Source organism: Ursus arctos, unplaced genomic scaffold, assembly GCF_023065955.2.
Source record: "Ursus arctos isolate Adak ecotype North America unplaced genomic scaffold, UrsArc2.0 scaffold_4, whole genome shotgun sequence".
NCBI lineage: Eukaryota > Metazoa > Chordata > Mammalia > Carnivora > Ursidae > Ursus > Ursus arctos.
Window position 1 is genome coordinate 42,509,969 of NW_026623056.1, and position 21,793 is coordinate 42,531,761.

The window sequence follows — 21,793 nt, forward strand, 5'->3', positions numbered from 1 at the left end:
TTTAAACTAAAGACTATAGTTAGAGATACAGAAGGGCACTATATTATTCTTAAAGGATGTATCCAACAAGTGGATATGACAATTATAAATATATATGCCCCCAACAGGGGAGCAGCAAGATACACAAGCCAACTCTTAACCACAATAAAGAGACCTATAGATAAAAATACGTTAATAGTAGGGGACCTCAACACTCCACTATCAGCAATAGACAGATCACCTAAGCAGAAAATCAACAAAGAAACAAGAGCTTTGAATGCCATACTAGACGAGTTGGACCTCATAGATATATATAGAACACTACACCCCAGAACCAAAGAATACTCATTCTATTCTAATGCCCATGGAACATTCTCAAGAATAGACCATGTTCTGGGTCACAAAACAGGTCTCCACTGATATAGTCATTTTTAAATGATCTTTTGTATTTCTGTGGTATTAATTGTAACTTCTGTCATTTCTAACTTAATTTGAACCATCTCTCCCTCTTCCTTTTTTCTTTTTTTTTTTTTTTTTTTGAGTCTGGCGGAAAGTTTATCAACTTTGTTTACCTTTTCAAAGAACCAGTTCTTAGTTTCATTAATCTTTTCTATTTTTTAAATCTCTATTTCATTCATTTATGCTTTGATCTTTATTATTTCCTTCTACTAATTTTGTTCTTTGATCTTTTTCTAGTTCCTTTAGATGTAAGATTAGATTGAGATTTTTCTTGTTATTTAAGGTGGGCCTGTATCACTATAAATGTCTCTCTTAGAATTGTTTTTGCTGTGTCCTGTAGATTTTGGAGTATTGTTTTCATTTTCATTTGTCTCATGGTATGCTTTTATTTCGTCTTTGATTTCTTCATTAACCCAATGATTGTTCAGTCACATGTTATTTAGTCTCTGCTTGTGGTTTTCCCTTTTTTTTTTTTTTTCCCAGTCTTCTTATGGCTGATTTCTAATTTTATACTCTTGTGGTCAGAAAAGATGTTTGGTAAGATTTTAATCTTAAATGTATTGAGAATTGTTTTTGTGGCCTAACGTGATTTATGCAGGTCATTTGGGGTTTCTTTCTTTCTTTTTCTTTCTTTCTTTCTTTCTTTCTTTCTTTCTTTCTTTCTTTCTTTCTTTCTTTCTTTCTTTCTTTCTTTTTCTTTCTTTCTTTCTTTCTTTCTTTCTTTCTTTCTTTCTTTCTTTCTTTCTTTCTTTCTTTCTTTCTTTCTAGAGCATGTGAGCAAGAGTGCACAAGATTGGTGGGGGCTGGGCAGAGGGAGAAGCAGACTCCCGACTCCCCACTGAGCAGGGAGCCCGATGTGGGACTCAATCCAGGACCCCAGGATCATGACCTGAGCCGAAGGCAGACACCCAACTGACTGAGCCACCCAGGCACCCCCTGGTCATTTGTTTTTTTTTTTTTTTTTTAAAGGAGTTTGGGGTGCCTGAGTGGCTCAATTGGTTATGTGTCCAACTCTTGATCTCAGCTCATGTCTGATCTCAGGGTCTTGAGTTCAAGCCCTGCATTGGATACTACTTAAAAAGGGGGGGGGGATAGTTTGAGGTCAGGAATCTAGATTAGAATCATGGCCCAACTACTTAACAGTTGTGCAACCTTGGGTAAACCACTTTCTCAGTATTCTGGTCTCCTAAGTGGAAATGGCATCTTTCCTATGTACCTTCAAAATTTTTAGGTTCCTAGATCATTGTCAGTTTTTCAACCTTGCTAGGCAGTATTAAAAAGTATTAAAGTTCATGCGGTTCAATGAATCAATCAAATGTTATGGGGTATAATATTTTATGTAATAAAATTACTTCTTAACATTTTATTGCTATGTGAAACTGGAAGTAGAAATAATGGTTATATCCTCTTCTCCCTTCATCCTTTTTAATAGAATTTTTACTTTTCTATTGAAATATAATTGACATATAACACTAGTTTCAGGCATTAAATGTAATGATTTGATATTTGTATATTTTATGAAATGGTCATCACAATAAGTCTGGTTAACATCTGTCACCATTCATAGTTACAGGTTTTTTTCTTGTGAGAAGTTCTGTTCTCTTCGCAACTTACTAATATGTAATGCAGTTTAACTCTAGTTATCATGCTGTACATTACATCCCTATGACTTATTTTGTAATGAAATTTGACCACCTTCACCCATTTTGACACCCCTCCCCATGCCATATACACATGCAACTACCAGACTGTTCTCTGTACCTACGAGCTTGTTTTTTTGTTTGTTTTTTTAAGATTCCACATAGGAGAGATCATACAGTATTTGTCTTTCCCTAATTTCATAGCATAATACCTTCAATGTCCATTTATTTTGTCACAAATGCCAAAACTTCATTCTTTTTAATAGCTGAGTAATATTTCTGTGTGTGTGTGTGTGTGTGTGTGTGACCTCTTCTTTATTCATTCATCCATTGGTGGACACTTAGGTTGTTTCCATGTTGTGGCTGTTATAAATGACACTTCAATGAACATGAGATGCATCTATCTTTTCAAATCAGTGTTTTCATTTTCTTAAGATAAATACCAGAGTAGTTCTACTTTGAATTTTTTGAAGAACTTCCACACTATTTTCCATAATGGTTGCACCAATTTACGTTCCTACCAACAGTGTACAAGGGTTCTCTTATCTCTACATGTATGCCATCACTTGTTATTTCTTGTCTTTTTGATACTAGCCATTCCTACATGTGTAAAATATCTCACTGTGATTTTGATTTGCATTTCCCTGATGATTAGTGATATTGACCGTATATCTTCATGTACATGTTGGCCATCTGTATATCTTGTTTGGAAAAATGTCTGTTCAGATCCTCTGCCCATTTCTTAATCGGTTTTTGTTATTGTTGAGCTGCATAAGTTCTTTATATGTTTTATAAGTTCTTTATATGTTTTATATAGTAGTTCCTTATCAGATACATGGTTTGCAAATATCTTCTCCCATTCAGTTTGTTGCCTTTTCATTACAATGATAGTTTCTCTTGCTTTGCAAGAGCTTCTTAGTTTGATGTAGTCCCACTTTTTACTTTTGTTGCTTTTGCTTTTGGTGTCAGATAAAAAAATTCATTGACGAAATCAGTGTCAAGGAGCTCACTGCCTTTGTTTTCTTAGAGTGTTTTGGTTTCAGGTCTTCAAGTCTTTAATCATTTTGGGTTAATTTTTGTGTGTGATGTAAGGTAAGTATTTTTGTGTGTGTGTGAAGGAAAACCTATTTTTTTGAGGGGGCTCTGGGGCTGAAAATAAGTCCTTTGGGCTTTCAGTGTCCTACTGGTGATTTTGTCCCTTTCAAAATGACAAATGTGAACAATGACTCCCATGCCTCACACTGCATCCTGGTCCACAGCGTTCAGCATGGCTTGTGATATGGTTTCAAGCAGGTGCTCTGGATTCATGTTTGGTTCCCAAAGAGGTGCATACATCCCATACATTTGTTTATTGCACATGTTGCTGACCACAAAGTTATCAGTCACCATGGGGCAGCCGATGAGATGTAGAGAACAATGAAGGGCTTAAAGATCTTTGGGACCAACTCAAAGTGTAGTATTGGCCAAACTGTTTCTGAGAGAGGAGGTTGGCCACTATGCTCATGAGGGCATAAGTCTTGATCTGCCAACCATACTTTAACTCATACAGGTTCATCCAGAACTTGAGGTGCTGGGCAATTGTCTGGACATTGATGGTGAGTCCAGCCAGTCTGATATACAGCCAGTCAGCCATGAGAGAGATCTGGAATTCTGTGGTCACCACCGGGGCCTGGAAGTAGGACTAATAATTATATTTGTTTTACTTTTATTGAGGTGGCAGCCACCAATTTGTTCTCTGTATCGAGTCTGTTTTCTGTTTGTTCATTCATTTGTTTTAGATCCCACATATACGTGAAATCATATGGTATTTGTCTTTTTCTGTCTGACTTCTTTTCACTTAGCATAATACTCTCTAGCCCCATCTATGTTGTCACAAATGGCAAGAATGCATCATTTTTTATGGCTGAGTAATAGTCCAGCATGCGCGCACACACACACACACACACACACACACACACACACCATATATTTATCCATTCATCTATTGATAGACACATAGGTTGCTTCCATACCTTGGCTATTAAAAATAATGCTGCAATAAACATGGGGTGCATATATCTTTTCAAATTAGTGTTTTTGTATTCTTTGGGTAAATACTCAGTAGAGAAATTACTAGCTCATATGGCAATTCTGTTTTTAATATTTTGAGAAATCTCCATACTGTCTTCCACAGTGGCTATACCAATTTACATTCCTACCGACAGTGCACAAGATTTTTTTCTCCACTTCCTCACCAACACGTGTTATTTCCTGTCTTTTTGACAATAGCCATTCTGACAGGTATGAGGCGATATCTCATTGTGGTTTTGATTTGCATTTCCCTGGTGATTAGTGATGTTGAACATCTTTTTGTGGGTCTGTTGGTCACCTGTATTTCTACGGAAAATATCTATTCAGATCCTCTGCCCATTTTTTGATCAAATTACTTTCTGTTCGTCAAGTTGTATATGCTCTTATATGTTTTGGATATTAAGCCCTTATCAGATATATCAGTTGTGAAGATCTTCTCTTATTCAGTAGGTTGCCGTTTTATTTTGTTAATAGTTTCCTTAGCTATGCACAAACTTTTTATTTTGTTGGTAGCCCCAGTAGTTAATTGTTGCTTTTCTTTCCTTTACCTTAGAGACATGTCTAGAAAAATGTTGCTAAGGCTGATGTCAAAGAGATTACTGCATATATTTTCTTCTAGAAGTTTTATGGTTTCAGGTCTCACATTTAGGTCTTTAATGTATTTTGAGTTTATTTTTGTGTAGTGTATAAGGAAGCGGTCCCGTTTCATTCTTTTGCATGTAGCTTTCCAGTTTTCTCAAAACCATTTATTGAAGAGCTTTTTTTGCCCACTGTATATTCTTGCCTCCTTTGTTGTAGATTAATTGACCATGTGAATATGGGTTTATTTCTGGGCTCTCTATTCTGTTAAATCTATGTGTCTATTTTTTGTGCCATACTGCTTTAATTATTATAGCTTTGAAGATATATCTTGAAATATAGGATTGTGATACCTCTAGCAGTATTATTCTCTCTCAAAATTGCTTTGGCTATTTGGGTGTCTTTTTTGGCCCCATACAAATTTCAGTATTACTTTGGTTCTGAGGAAAGTGCTGTTGGTGTTTTAGTCAAGATTGCATTGAATCTGTAGATTGCTTTGGGTGTTGTGGATATTTTAACAACATTCTTTTAATCCAATTGGCATGGGATGTATTTCCATTTTTTTGTGTCATCCTCAATTTTTTTCATCAATGTTTTATGGTTTTCAGAGTACAGATCTTTTACCTCCTTGGTTAAGTTTATTCCTAGGTATTTTATTCTTTTTGGTGTAATTGCAAATGGGATTATTTTCTTAATTTCCTTTTCTGCTATGATTCTGTATGTTAACTTTGTATTCTGCAAATTTACTGAATACTTTCATTACTTCTAATAATTTTTAGTGGTCTTTAGGATTTTCTATATGGAGTATCATGTCATTTGCAATAGTGGCAGTTTTACTTTCTCCTTTTAACTTGGATGCCTTTTATTTTTCTTGCCTGATTGCCCCAGCTAGGACTTCTAGTGCTATGTTGAATAAAAGTGGTGAGAGTGGATGGACATCCTTTTTTTCTGTTCTTAGAGGAAAAGCTTTCAGTTTTTCACCACTGGGTGTGATGTTACCTGGGGATTTTTCATATATGGCCTTCATTATATTTCCTCTAAACCCACTTTGTTGAGAAATTTCATCATTAGTGAATGTTGTATTTTGTCAAGTGATTTTTCTGCATCTGTTGAGATGATCATAGTTTTTATCCTTTCTCTTTTTAATGTGATGTATCGCATCATTTGATTTGTGAATACTGAACCACACTTGCTTCCCTGGGATAAATCCTACTTGATTGTGGGAATGATTAAAAAAATATATTGCTGAATTCAGTTGATAATATTTTGAAGATTTTTGCATCTATGTTCATCAGAGATATTGGCCTGTAGTTGTTTTTGTTGTTGTTGTTGTTTTTATAGTGTCTCTGACTCGTTTTGGTATTAGGATAATGTTGGATTTTGTAGAATGAATTTGGAAGTTTTCCTTACTCTTTTAATTTCTGGAATAGCTTGAGAAGAATAGATATTAACTCTTTAAGTGTTTGGTAGAATTCACCTGTGAAGCCATCTGGTCCAGGACTTTGTTGAGAGTTTGATTACTGATTCAATTTTATTACTGGTAATTGATCTGTTCAAATCTTGTTTCTTCCTGATTTAGTTTTGGAAGATTTTATGCTTCTAAGAATTTACCCATTTCTTGTAGGTTGTCCAGTTTGTTGACATAAAAGTTTTATAATATTCTCTTGTAATTCCTTGTATTTCTGTGGTGTTGGTTATTTCCCCTCCTTCATTCCTGATTTTTGAGTCTTTTTTTCTTGATGAGTATGGCTAATGGTTTCTCAATTTAGTTTATCTTTTCAAAGAACCAGCTCCTAGTTTTATTGATCTTTTTTTTTTTTTAAGTCTCTATTTCATTTATTTCTACTCTAATCTTTTTCCTTCCTATACTAGCTTTGGCCTTTGTTCCTTCTTCTTTTCCTAACTCTTCAAGTTTAAGATCAGGTGTTTGAAATTTATTTCTTGAGGTAGGCCTGTATTGTGATAAGCTTTCCTCTTAGAATTGGTTTTGCTGCATCTCAAAGATTTCATCCGTTGTGTTTTCATTTACATTTGTCTTTGTGCATTTTTTCTAAATTTCTTTTATTTGTTAACCTATTCATTGTTTAGTAGCTTGTTGTTTAGCCTCCATATGTTTGTGTATTTTCCAGATTTTCTTGTCATTGATTTCTAGTTTCATACTGTTGTGGTTCGAAAGATGTTTAATATAATTGCAATCTTCTTAAATTTATTGAGATATTTTTTGTAGTCTAACATGTGATCTAACCTGGAGAATGTTGCATATACACTTGGAAAGATGTGTATTCTGTTATTTTTGGATGGAATATTCTGTATATTTGTTAGGTCCATCTGGTCTAATGTGCTATTCAGATACTTTCCTTGTTGATTTTCTGTCTGAATGATCTATTAATGTAAATGAGTTGTTAAAGTCCCCTACTACTGTTGTATTACTGTCGTTTCCTCCTTTTCTGTCTAATATTTGCTTTATGTATTTAGGTGCTCTTATGTTGGATGCACAGCTATTTATAATTGTTCTCTTATTATACTGATCCCTCATTATATAGTGTTCTTTTTTGTCTCTTACAACTGTTTTTTTCTTAAAGTCTATTTTGTCTGACATAAGTTTTGCTACTGTGGCTTTTTCCCCCCCTTCTATTTTCATGGCATTTGTTTTTCCATCCCTTCACTTCAGTCTGTATGTCTTAAGTCTTTAGTGAGTGTCTGTAGGCAGCATGTAGATTCATTTAGTTTTGTTTTATCTACTCAGTCCTCCTATGTCTTTCGATTGGAGCATTTAGTCCATTTACATTTAAAGTAATTATTAATAGGTATATACTGACATTTTGCTTATTGTTTCCTAGTTGTTTTTGTAGTTTTTCTCTGTTCTTCTGTTGTTCTCTTCCCTTGTGGTTTGATGGATTTTTTAGTGTTATGCTTGGGTTCCTTTGTCTTTATTTTTGTGTATCTACTATAGGTTTTTGATTTGGGGTTACCATTAGCTTCATATATAACAACTTATGTGTCTAGCAGTCTATATTAAGTGATGATTAAGTTGGAACACATTCTAAAAGCATACATTTTTAGTCCCCCCTCCATGTTTTATGTGTTTTCATATTTTATATCTTTTTTGTTGTTTTTCCCTTAACTGCTTTTTTTTTTTTTTATAGGTATAATTGACTTTACTACTTTTGTATTTTAATTCCATACTGGCTTTATAAGTGATTAAACTACTTCCTTTACCACATGTTTGCTTTTAGTGATTAAATATTTTTCCTTTCTTTTTTTTTTTTTTTTTTTTAGTTCTGATTATGGCCTTTTCTCTCTACTCAAAGAATTCCCCTTAACATTTCTTATAAGGCTAGTTTAGTAGTGATGAACTCCTTTGGGAAAGTATCTCTTCTTCTATCCTGAAAGATAACCTTGCTACTAGGTAGAGTATTCTTAGTTGCAGGGTTTGTTTTGTTTTTTTTGTTTTTTCCTTTTGCACTTTGAATATATCACACCACTACCTTCTGGCCTGCAAAGTTTCTGCCCAGAAGTTAGCTAGTAGCCTATGGGTTTTCCCTTATGTAACTGTTTTCTTTTCTTTTCCTGCTTTAAAAATCCCCTCTTTATGATTACTTTTTGCCATTTCAATTATTTTGTGTCTTGGTGTGGATCTCCTTGGCTTGATCTTGTTAGGGGCTCTCTGTGATTCCTGGATGTGGATATGCTTCCTTCCCCAGATTAGGTAAGTTTTCATTATTATTTCAAGTAAGTTTTCTGCCCCCTTTTCTCTCTTCTCTTTCTGGGATCCCTGTAACACAAATGTTATTATTCTTAATGATGTTGCAGAGTTCCCTTAACCTATTCTCATTTTTTCCCCTTTATACTATTCAGCTTGGTTGCTTTTGATTTCCCTGTCTTCCAGAATCCTGATTCATTGCTCTGCATACTCTAATCTGCTGTTATTCCCTCTAGTGCAGTTTTAATTTGTTATTGAAGTCTTCACCTCTTACTTTTTTGTTTTCTATTTATTTAAGTTCTCAACATTTTACATTTTGCTCTTTTTCTCTGGTGTTGTCTTATTCTTTCAGTTGGTACATATTCCTGTCTCGTTTTGCTTAACTCTGTTTCTATGTATTAGGTCAGCTCCATCTCCTCATCTTGAAAGTAGTGGCCTTGTGTAGAAGAGGTCCTTTTGTGGTGCCCTGTAGCACAATCATCCACAGTCATTAGAACCAGGCACTGCAGGGATATCTCTTATGTGTGCTGCTTGTGCCCTGATTTTGTGGCTAAGCCACTTCAGTCTTTATCTTAGACTGTTGCAATGACCCAACGACTGCTGTGGACACACTGGGCAGGGTTTGTTCCCTGTACTGATGAGAGGCCTGTCAAGGCCACCATGCTGGGCAGGGTTAGCAGTCAGGGTAGCTGTCTGCAATTAGTCTCTCTTCCAGTTGCAGGCACACCAAAAGGCAGGGTTTGCTCCCTGCAAGGCCAGCTGAGAGGCTTTCATTGGTGGGCTGCAGTCAGACTAAGCAGCTGCAGTTAGCCTTTCTGCCATAGCTACAGGCACAAAGTGGCTGAACTTGCTTCCTGTGCAGCCAGCTAAGAGGCTCAGTTGGTGAAACTGTGGGCACACTGGTGTGTGGGGTTATCTCTCCCTCTCCTCAAGGCAGGAGTCACTTTGGAGTGTTGCTGGTCCTGGTCGGTGGGGCTTACAGGGTGTGGGATGCCTACTGAGGTGGGTGGGTTAGATGGGGTGAGTCTGTGGGAAAACCCAGGGGCAGGGCCTGCAGTACTAGCAAGAAAGTTTGAGAGTGTTACACTGCCTTATACAAGTGTCTCATTTTCCTGGTTGGAGAAGAGAACGGTACCTGCCAGTCTTTGTTTTTTTGTTTTTCCTGGAGAAATCTTGTGAAGATCCCTGTTCCTCCAGTGCACATCCTAAAATTAGCAAATTAATCTCCTTCACGTATACCCCAGGCTCTTTTCAAACTGCTGCTTTGTGCTGTCTTGGGCGAGTTATTTTTTAAGCTGGCTCTTTATGGGCAGGAAATCAGTTTCCTTGCCCTCCTGCTCTCCCAGAGTTAAGGCGGCTAATTTTTAAAGTATGCTAATCCCTTCTGATTTTAAGAGCTCCTGAAGTTAAACCCCACTGGTTTTTAAGGCCACAGGTCATGGGCACTTGCCTTCCTAGTGTGGGTCCCCTGTTCCTAGGGTGCCTGGTGTGAGGTCTGATCCTTTGTGTTTCTTCATGCTTGTGGTGTCCCTCCCATTTGTGGTTAGTCTCACAGGGGTTTTGGTTCCCAACCATTTTTCCATTCCTTCTACCTACCCTTTTGATGTGGCCTCTTTTCTACAATTGACTATGAAACGTCTGTTCTGCTAGTCTTCAAGTCATTTTCAGACTTAGTTGCATAGATATAACTGTTATCTTAGCAGTCTGTGGGTGAGGTGAGCTCACGCTCCTCCTAGTCTGCCGTCTTCCCTGAATTTTCTCTCCTCCATTCATTTTAATAAGGGTAGTTGAAGATAAAAAAAAACCTTTCAGAATTTTATCAAGGAGTAAATTCCAACATGTTGAATTACTAATGGAAGGTTTCCTACTTTGGGAATGAAGACTAATAAATGTTCGTTTAAGAACACTATGTCAGGCAAGAAGTCTTTTCCCCATTTTTACATAAGTTTTGGTTGAGAAAATTTGTTCATGATTATACAACTTTCCAAAGATGCAAGTTCAACAATTCAAATATGGATCTGCCTGAGAAAGCCACTGTATTCTACACCAACAGTTTTCAAATTTTAGCATGCTTCAGAATACCCGGGGTGCTCATTCCAAATGCAGATTCCCAAATGGCCTCTTGGAACATGTATCATTTATAAACAGAACAGATAAATGTGATGTGGTCCAGGATCCATACTTAACAGGAGTCCATTAACTCTGTAAACTGCCTACTCAAGAAAATTAGAAACCACGTATCTTTGTTATTTTCATCTGGCTATACATCAGATATAGTCCTAGAAGTCTGACCCAAGAGGTTATATGATAAGGCATCCCAGGAACATTTTATAAATGTAGAGGATTCTTGCTAAATTTGAATCTGGTAAAAAAATAATTAGCTTACATTCCCTGAATTAACTAAGATATAATTCATCATCAAGACTGGGGGAACTGCTGAGAATGAGAGGGGGCACTGTTATGTCAAAACAATAGGCATTAATTAATTGGACCATCCCAGGCAAACCAAGAATCTGAAGGAAAAGTCAGATTATGTATTTTTATATATTCAATACCATGTTCCTAGTCCAAAGAAATCAATAGGTTTACCACCTGTTTCATTTTATTTTGACAAGTATTTATAAGGAAGAAAAAACTTTTTTTATTTGTACAAAGTCAATCCAAAATGGGGATATAACTCTGAAGTACTAGAAGAGAACACCAGCTAATAGACAGAAAATCTGCCTTCAAATCCCAAAATGCCACTTTGTAGCTATGACCTTGGATAAATTATTTTTCTTACTTGGGCCTTAGTTTTATCATTTGTAAAACAAGGAATATCCACTAAAGATGCACTTTAGAATTTTCAGTGGATCGAATGAAGTAACAAACACATTTGAAAGTATCTCATAATAGCTGGAAAGTGTGTGTGTGTGTGTGTGTGTGTGTGTACACACACACACATATATATAAATAAAATTGAGGGAAAACATTACAAGATATATCTTCTTATAGTAGCTGCAATGATATTACTAGATGTTTACAGATTGTTTTTGATGTAAATATTGCCTCATTGTATTTCTGGGAAGGATGGGGTTCTAGATTTCTCAGCAGCCACAGGATTGACAGTGAGTATTGTTTGCACATCAATAAGAAAACAATACCATTGTCTTCAGTATCTACAGAACTGGACATGACTTTCAAAAGTACAATCCTAGTACATTCTCACTACTTATCAGCTACTGTGTTGAGTCCTTGGGCCCTATCCTTAGACCCAGGAATGGCAGGGTCAGCACTGATAAAAATCTTACAGCCTGATTTTGTGAGGAAAGCATGCGACCAAGTGCCAGAACCTTAAAGAATTAGGACTGGCTCAGCCACTAATTAACCATGTGATCTTAGGCATGACATACTTATAAAATGAGGGGACAGTCTACAGGATCATTAAAGACCCTATAAGTTCTGACATTCTATAATTCTGTAAGTCTCGCCTTCTTGGGTATTTTCCTACTCTGTCATAACAGAAAAAAAAAAAGCACAATTAAACATAGAGATGTTTTAAATAGATTTAAAATAGTTTCAGGATACATTTAAACTGATACACAGATAAAATCTTCCCCACGTGGAAGTGAAATCATAGTCATAAACAAACTAAGAAACATTTGTTTTACAAGATAGGGCCATGACCTCAAGGTGTTAGACAAGATAATTATTAAAGGCCTTATAATTGCTGAATTTTCAATTCTGAGACATTCTTGGCATTTTAAGTGTCTAGAGGACTGCCTTCTTTCATTTTTGGATATTTTCTTCCACATTTTCCAGTCTATTGTCATTACAGAAGAAAATATTTAGCATACAATTACAGAAATAGCAGTTTTAAATAGAGATTTAAAGTAACTTCAAGATACATTTACACTGAAATATACAGATAAGAGAGTCAAAACACTTATTCACAGTCTCATTTTCATTAATTTATGGAAACAAATATGAACCAAGTAACATCTTACATGGTAACTGAATTCTTCAAATTTTTTAAACTAGAGACATGTACAACACTTACAGCATTTACACAATACTATTTTCAAAATAGGTTTTTGACCTCTAAGTTCCTACTGACAAGCTTTAGATAGCAGCTTAGCCCAGTTAATATTAACTTTGTCATAAGAAGCATCTACATATGGTCCCCCCACACCCTGCAGCATGACAAAGTGAAATTAAGAAACTTTTAAGGCAGAAAAAAATAATCCTTCAAGTGTAAGGTCCAATGACAATGTTTACAAATGAACATAAGATCTCAATTATTCAACTGAGCAAGTGACTTAATTTACACATTAACTCATTTCCATTTCCTGATTTCTGATTCTGGGATATTTATGCTACACCTACTGTGCAAGGCATTGAGAACACACAGGAGGATCAGACATAGTCCAGTGGTATGCGGGTAAATGTTTAACAAGTTCTTGGAAAGAGAAGCCCTGACTTAAAACATTTACAAATTTCTATGGTGTAAATACTCCCATTATGCAGATTTCAAGCTATGAACAATTTGATCACTGGCTCACAAAATCCCTGAAACTTCAGAGTCACCTCTCACAAACTATTAGCTAAGCTCCAACACACCACTGTATGGTCCACACCCTCAAGTAGCTCATAATCTCTCCATGGGCATATATTTAGAGGCCAGAGAAGGATGGGGAAGATAGAGATAAAATTTAAATAATTCAATTATGTATTTTGTAAGTAGTTTAAAAGGAAAAATAAAATCTCGAATTTTCTTATTTGCTATTCTACTTTTCCTCTTAAATTGATTTCAGGAAATTAAAATGTAGCATATTTTGGGGGACAGTAAAGGATAAGTGGAGTAAGAAGGAAAAAGACACAAACATCCTAAGATATATGCGAACGATGATAAGGGCAAATATAATGTACCTTTTAAAATTTAAGCCCTTTCAGTTTAGCTCCAAGACCTGAAGATTTGTCCCGTCCTCTTTGGCTGCAGCTTTGATGAGATAAGCTAGCTTCTTTTGCACAATACTAAAAAGCACACTGCTTCACACCACTCACACTATCAGCTCATAATAAAAGGCAAAACTAAATTCTGGAATCTGATAAGTGAAATTCCTTTGCGTAATCATCCCCTTGGATCAGACCTTGGGCAAGTGCCGGCTGGGATGACCTGGAAATTCTTCTGGTAACAAAACATGGAGTCTGCAGGTTGGGCATGTCCCCTGTTGCATCAGCCAAGGTCTAATGCACTAAGGAGCAAAAATATTCATGTCAGTCTTTCTGATTTAGCCTAGCAGAGGCAATTGTTGCTCTATATAATCAGTTATCTAGTAAATTGCCAAGCCAACTGCTGCAATAGTGGCACCTTCTCGGATTCACTAAGTACTATAGCTGGTAACAGCAGAACACCTTTCAGCCAGTTTATTCGATTAGGATCCTTTCCCTAGCCCCAATTTTCAGAATGACTTAGCAATTCTTCCTAACAAGGAGGCTGAAGAAACCTGCTACATAGTTTTCCTCTACTTCATTATATATTGTTCTTGTTTAAAATCTAGAAAAAAAATGATAACATACAAAAGTCACTAATACTCTATATTAAGTGCTTATGGTGTTTTGACCTTAAAATCCTTAGATGATGGATATACTTTTCAGATGGCTCTTTGGTGACAATGATAGTACTCTTGGGCTATGAACTAACTCTCCCCCCAAAAATCAATTTTACCTGTGTAAATAATGAGAGCCAGATCAGATGAGAGAGGATTAAGAATAGGCACTATATATTAGGACCACTAACTGTAACCCTAAAAAGTAACCTGAATAGATTACCTGCATTCTATTCTATGGGCAACGGCAAAGAATAAGTTTCGTGAAACATTTATTTTCTAAATGGGTAGGACTTTAACAACTTCAAATGACTAAGTATCTTTCCTGATCTTTTGGGATTAGCCATTCTGCATCTATTTCTTCATATCAAGAGTAGATAGAAAATAGAATTCTGTACTAGACATCACAGATCTTTGAAACTGTGTTTTACAGATATGGCTTGAACGAGCTGGCTACTATTCACTTCCCTGAGAACACTTTCTAATGTAAGGTTATCTTTGCGCTAGAAGACTTGATCATAATTGTGTATCAATAGCATTTGCACAGCAAGAACACGAGGAATTAATCTATATAAATGCCAAGAATCAACAAAAGATATGCCAGTCTCATATTTTTCTAACATCAAAACTGAAACCTGAGCATCTAAAGAGCAAAAACAAGATCCCGGACAGACTGTTAAAGTAAACTTTATGCTTTATAATGGTAGGATGCCATCAGTACATGGAGACAAAGGACACTATACGTTATTTATAGCAAATCAAGGTGAAGTGACACTGTTGATAAACTGCCACTGAATCACTATGTCAATTAACATTCCTTCCAGTTCTGTTCAAGGGAGCTACTCCATATTATTTCAATCTCATCATTGTCTCTTCTTTTCCTGTAAGGTGTATGGAGATCTGAGAAAGCACAGTACAAACTGGGCCTAGGTATGGTGAAAGCAGATGTAAATGTTTTCTGTGCAGTACTCCAAAGCCCCAAGTTATAGTCTGTGGAACTCATGCCACAGCAATAGCTGATGATACATGTATATCATTTCAAGTAAGGCAGCATGAATCTCACTTAGCTGATTTTAATGGCAAAATATTTAAAAAGATAAGTTTAAAGGGTTACCTGAGAATGGAATTTGTGAGCACAAGGCAAAACAGAGAGATTTTCTGGAGAGAGATTCTCATGACAGATCACACAAGGCTCCTCTTCTTCCTCCTCATCATCCTAGGGAAAATACACATAAGGTTCAATTCAGCTCACTTCTTTTTCCCAAATTTAAATGCACATAGAATCAACAGCCTCAGTCTCACCAAATTATTGGCTCCTTCCCATGAGGCAGGCCCTTGTGAACTGAGGGGCCTCCAGGCTGGTTTTGGGGGCTGGGCAGCATTAGACTGTGGAGGAGTGTGGCTGGGTGAAACACAGTTACCATTTGGCACAGATTTTCCTTGACTCTGAAAACAAGAATATTATACTTTTTTCCCCCAGAAGTGTTCTAAAACAGGGAAAACGAATAGACTAGCACAGAAAATGGGGTACAGGGGTACAGTGAGAATTAGCAAAAGGGTAAAAGGTCAATTAGATTCATGAGAAATCTTGAAACAAAATGTTAGCAATATTACTTGTATACACAGAGCCAGGCAAAGAAGAAAAAAAACAACACTATCTCCTCTTTTAATTAAAACAAGTCTTTACAAAAATTAGAAGAAAGGTCTTCCTTTAGAGTCAAAGCAACCTAGAAGAAATTTCAAGAGGGTCAGTTTTATTCTAGAATGAGCAGGTAGTATTTCAATAAGACTTCTATGCCATTTGTTAAGTTGAAGTTGAATTGTTAATAGACAATGTGATTATAGGTTATTGATTTATAGACATGTTATGAAGATAATGAAGCCCACTCACTACTACACAGAAGGGCAGGGAGATAAAAGCTTTTTGTTTTTACCTGTGATCTCTTGGGGTCAATAAATTGGGAAATCTTGTACACAATTTCCTCAAATGTCAGTCCAGATAAGGACTTCCCATGAATGTCCTTCAATTTCCGTAAGAAATCCGTAAGCTCCTTTCTGGAAGAGATCAAGGAAAGTACAGTGGTGATTTTTCCTATTGCCTTGAGGGTGTGTCCCCCCCACCCCTCCCAAGACCCTAAATCCTATTCTATGATTGATATGTAGCAGCATATAGATGTGGCCCTTTAGCTCTCTGAGCTAAAGTCTAACTGCATTTATCTTATACCAAAACAAAAACTCCTAAAGTTTAATACTCCTTCCAAAAGGAAAGTTTAACTGTTTTTGAAAGCTTGTATGAAAATTGAATTTACTTATGTACTGAGCTCTTTATATTGTGTCTCTCACTGCTTTTACTCAGGACTAAAAAACTCCTTTTTAACTATGTTACTATAGGTCTGTCTCTATTCTGTATTAATAATTTTACTTTTGTAAAACTCAAACAAAACAAAGATTACACAGAACAGAGAAGCTAAAAGACATATTAAAATATTTCTAGGTTTCTCTGTTCCCATAGTCCCTTGACCCAAAGCCTCTGAATATATTTTTGGTAGGATAGAGCAGGATGAAATATTTTCTTTACCAAATGAAGTGTTAGGTCATCAGCCTTGTAAAACTACCTTTGATTTACTATTCATTCTATACATATAACAACTGTATTACTGTTCTAATTTCATTATCCACTATATTTATAAAACCATAATCTAATCCTGAAGCACAACAAAATTGTTAGGCTTCAAATGAAAATATTGGCTAAAAACTAGAATTATTTCCTTGAATACATAAGTAAAGATAAAAAACTTGATTTCTGGAGAAGAAAAATATCTTTCTGCTAAAGTCAGCACTGTGTAAAGCACAGTAAAATCATTATTTCTTGCATTTAACTGTGTTCTCTAACAAAAACTAAGAGCCCTTAATACATTTAAGGAAACAGGAGGGTAAAACCTGATGTTTGGGCTCGTATAGCATACAATCAACTTAAAATTCACTTTGGAAAGACATTAAGATAATTATTGCAGCTGGTGGCATTAAAATTGGATAGGTTTATGACTAGTTGTACTTTTAATAAAGGAGCAAACCTAAATTTAAAAATCTATTGTCTCATAACTTAAGACTAATCAATTTAGTGAAGAGGTTTAGCATTTATATTGAACACTATTCCTTTAAATTTCATTTTCCTTACCAAGGCCACAGTAGGGAAATATGTGTGTTTGTTTCACTGTCCTAACTATGGTTATGGAAACTGTAGAATATGATCTGTACTCCCAACTAAATAAAAGTTAAGGTACCTGGTTTGTTGTGGAAAAGCAGTTTTCAGTCTGTCTGTAATCCTCTCCCAATTCATCAGGGGGGGATCACTTCCCAGACCTGCACTGGGAGATACAGCCTCTCCCACAGGTGCCGGCACAGTCCAGGCTATACCAGTCATCTGTAAGGAGCACAGAGTTATAACCCATCAGCTTCAGTTATTAGGAAGTAACATTCCATGACAACATGGTATTTCCATACTTCAGAAAATGGGTAGAATGAAGAGGAATACTGACATATACATTCCCCTTTTAGAGTTTTATTTAACTAGCACAATACTATTTCTTATTGTTTATAATTACCCTTATTTTAAAAAGGGGACATGTGAGTCTCAGTAATTGCAAACGTACAGAAATACAGGGTATTTACTGCTATTATTTTAAAAAACTAGAAACAACCTTGTCTGCTAATAGGGGAACGAGTGGATTATAGCATATCTAATCAATCCTTAAGAACAGATCTATATATCTGAGTATGAGATGTCCATGAAATGTGTCATTTTCTAAAAAGTCTGTGGTATGGTATTTATGGTATGACTCATTTTTATATTAAGTTTTTAAAAAAAAATATATATATGCATAGAAAAAGATCTCAAGTTATAAACAATCTGTAAACAGTGATTATTTCCTAGGATTCAATTGCAGGGTAATTTTGCTTATTTTTCTAATTATAAAGGTAGTTTATGTTAAATTTGAATTTTCAAATAAAGATGAGAGTACTACTAGAAGTTTGCCCAATGTCTCATGAATGTTACAGACAAAGGTGGTGTGGAAGTTGTTGTGACACCTCTGAGCCATGAAACCATCAAAGTTTTGCCATATCTTTGGGTAGTTTCTTCTTAGAAGCTTTAAGATTCTAATTAATATCAGCAAGTGAATATTTTCACATGATTACTGGTTATAAACATGACAACTTTTACCTAAGGTTCTACAGGTTATTTTCAAACATAAGGTTACTCATGAAAAATTAGCCATGACTAACAGCTACTGAAATAACTCATACAAAGCCTACTAAGTTAGAGGAGAATATTGCCCAGAAACCTGGGTTTGCCTCCGTATCAAGCTTTTCCCCAGGAACCAGAAAGTAATCTTATTAGAAGGCTGAGGTACTTTAAAGTTTTCAATAAAGTTTTACATATGTATATGTGTGTGTGTATATATGTACATAAGTATATATGTGTGTGTGTGTGTGTGTGTGTGTATAATGTATATGGCTCCTTATATAATGGTGCAGGTGCAAACTACATGAGGAACACTGATATCATGGGGAGAAAAAGATGTGGTATCAGTTAACACGTTAAGGCCTATATACATATGTTTGCAGGGGCAGACTCTACAAAAATGAGTCCAACTGACTATATATTTCAAAGGGAGACTGTTTACAGGTACAAAAAACTGACTAGAATGTATTTAATGAAAATTCTCTAATCTTGACTTTTCCATAATTATATTTAACATCAGTCTTCTAGTTTTTTTTTAAATGTTTACCTTTGCCAATATTACAATAATCCTAGCATTTAAAATTTCTCTATTGCCTCTTCAGGTTTGGATAAGGCTTATCTGGCTAGTTGTAGCTAGGAAAATTCATAACTTTACAGTATAATATATTCCAAGATGATGTTATTTATAGTGTGTTTATAAAGTTGAAACACTGTCCTATACCTATGTGTGTGTATGTTTGTGTAAATAAAATTTTTCTGTAGCATTGTGGCATAATTTTGTTCTTTGCTTTTTAATCTACCCATCAAACATGCTAAATATAAATGATCTATTAAAAATGTCATTTACGCTGTATTGTTGCCTATTATAGAAGCAAAACTATAAAACCCTGTAAGGATTGTCTACTATAAAAATGTATTAATCAGTTTTTGGATACAAAGATAATCAGTTAATGAAATAATATATGTAATGGCCTAGCACAATGCCTCAAATGAACTATTCATTCACTTATCATTCAGTTAACTTCTCTTCCACCATTGCCACCATCACCACTTATCAAATAAATAGAAGACATTCATTCAGGAAGTCTACTGCGGTGATAAAAAACCAAAAAGAGATCTGTACCAGGGGGGCCCTAGGCTGGCCAGGTGCAGAGATGACTCCAGGGCAAACGGCAGGCATCTGAGGAACAGTGAGTATGGGTCTAAAGAAAGATTCTTTCACGAGGGGTCTTCCCAAGAACTGCTGCATCTAAAATAGAAAAGGTTAAAAAAAAACAAAAACCCCACACATTTATATATTTATATAGGCAAAGATTTAAACTCAGAACAATGGTTGGGGGAAAAAAGCCAATTTGAAATCTAGTACAAAGCACTAGCAGCAGAAACGGTGTTGTCCTAACAGTTAAATGTATGAATATCTGGAAAAGCAAAGGGCAAATATACTAAAGAACACAGCAGAGAAGTGGGTTCTAGTCTCACCTTCTTTCCACCTAGCTAGGTAACCATGGATGCCAGATTACTAATCTATAAAACAGAGGGTTAAGTTAGGTGATTTTTTTAAGGTTCCCTTCCAACTATAATAATATAGGACTATGCAAAGGAGCTCCTCAATGAGTACTGGCCATGTTGATGAACAATACTCACACTCAAATTCCACTAACGAACCATAGTTGTCTACAGAAAATATTACTTTCCCTGATTATGTACTGGGGGGATCTTATACCACCCGATGGAGTTTTGACTTTGTTTAGCTCCAATGAGAGTAGAAAGCTGAAGTGGAGTGGGCCTGGGGCCTAAACCCTCCTACAATGACTTGTAGACACATGCTTGTAGGTGTTATTGCACGTCCCAGGGGCTTGTGGAAAGCTAGCCCTGCTTAGCATCTACCAATGGGATGGATACCTTACCAGGCTACAGAAGAGGACAGATTAAGTTTCTACCATGTGCCAGATCTAACACTGGCATAAAGCAGAAGTTCAACTATTTTCTGAACAGAAAAAAAACCATCAGCACAGCCCTTTTAAGTAATGATACTAAAAGCAGTAGCTGAAAGATTAGTGGAAAACATGAAAATGGATACATGAGATTGACATTTTTTATTTAACATTACAAAAGAAAGACATTGTATACATCATTGTCTATAAAGTACGCTTGCTAAAAATATTGAACTTGATTCTAAGCAACCCTCTAGATCTAATGAACAGTTCATAGGAAATAAAACATGTACAATGACATCACAAGGATGCAATCAATCAAATCAATAATGTGGGAAATTGAACAAGGGAAGTAACTTTAACAAATAAATGACATGAGTAAAGGAGAGGGGAGTCCGGCAGCTGTTACAGATTTAAAGAACAATCAACCAAATGCAAAGTATAAACCTTATGTGGATTTTTTTTTAAATAAGTTTTTGAAAGTAAGAGTAATTATAATCAAATTGGAAATATTGCAAACTGGGTAATAAAGACATTTTTCAGACAAGTGGGAAATATAAATTTTAACTGGATATTAGATATTAAAAATTTTAATTTCCTTAGGTAAAAAACTGGTATAATAATTATATCCAATAATAAGAGTCCTCATCTTTAAGGAATATATACTGAAGGATACATGGATGAGATTATATGGTATATACTTTAAAATATTCCAAAAGGAAAAAGCGGATGATATGAAACAAGTTTAATAAAATGTTGATAATATTGACGCTCGCTCTCTTGGTTCACAGAGGCTTATTATACTATTCTATTTCATGTATGTTTCAATTTTCAGAATGTAAAATTTTCAAAGAATGAATGGATGGTAGGTATGAGTCTCTCTTCACAGACAACTATTGCTGCTCTCTTTGCAGACAACTATTACCTAGCATTTCTTTGAGGATTAGATAGCCAGGGTACAAAAACCAAGATATAATAAAACACATAAAAATATTGGGTTAAACTAGGAAGAGTGCCCATTATTTCAGACTTTCTGATTAGACTATTATACATTTAAAGCCTGGTGACTATTCCTTAGAATACTAGGATAGGTGGACTTTCTTTTCTTTCTTTCTTTATGTATGTTTTAAGTTTTTATTTAAATTCTAGTTAGTTAACATAGTGTGATATTAGCTCCTGGAGTAGAATCTAGTGATTCATCACTTAAGTATAACACCCACAGATGGACTTTAGTAGCCAGATCATCTAGTATAATTTCCTAGTTTATACATGGGAAAACAGAAGTCCAGAATAGCTGATTTTCCAAAGACCAACAAGTTATTCACAGAGTTAGGACTTAAACCCTGATCTCTAGTTTGCTTCCACTGTAAAAACCACCTCAATTTATGGTGAATATCATGTTACATTTCTAGCATTTAGGCTCCCAAACTATTTCATTAATGTTCAATGGTCACTGATGCCTGCACTTTAACACAACTGTCAGCTTTGATCAAGCACAGCAGTGACTCCGGTTTGCAAACATAAAGATACACATGTACCTCTCAGATGTTAGCAGAAGGATGCACAGAGCCTGTCAGTGGGTTTTGCCCTTGACTAAA

General features: G+C 35.6%; 1 protein-coding gene and 1 pseudogene across 18 annotated transcripts in view; both read right to left on the reverse strand.

The window, feature by feature from the left end:
• Positions 1 to 2,502: 2,502 nt before the first annotated feature.
• LOC130542623 (proteasome subunit beta type-3-like) lies at positions 2,503 to 9,634 on the reverse strand (annotated as a pseudogene).
• A 1,380-nt stretch (positions 9,635 to 11,014) lies between these two features.
• The window catches only part of DZIP3 (DAZ interacting zinc finger protein 3), a 95,413-nt gene continuing 84,634 nt past the window's right edge, over positions 11,015 to 21,793 (reverse strand). For all 18 annotated transcript variants that reach the window (XM_026492850.4, XM_026492871.4, XM_057306562.1 and 15 more), the window contains 6 exons: positions 19,385 to 19,510; positions 17,303 to 17,442; positions 15,953 to 16,073; positions 15,321 to 15,464; positions 15,133 to 15,234; positions 11,015 to 13,664 (listed from right to left, as the gene is read on the reverse strand). In XM_026492850.4, the coding sequence (XP_026348635.1) occupies positions 13,554 to 13,664; positions 15,133 to 15,234; positions 15,321 to 15,464; positions 15,953 to 16,073; positions 17,303 to 17,442; positions 19,385 to 19,510 (744 nt within the window). In that variant the 3' untranslated portion in view covers positions 11,015 to 13,553. The remainder of the gene's footprint in view (positions 13,665 to 15,132; positions 15,235 to 15,320; positions 15,465 to 15,952; positions 16,074 to 17,302; positions 17,443 to 19,384; positions 19,511 to 21,793) is intronic.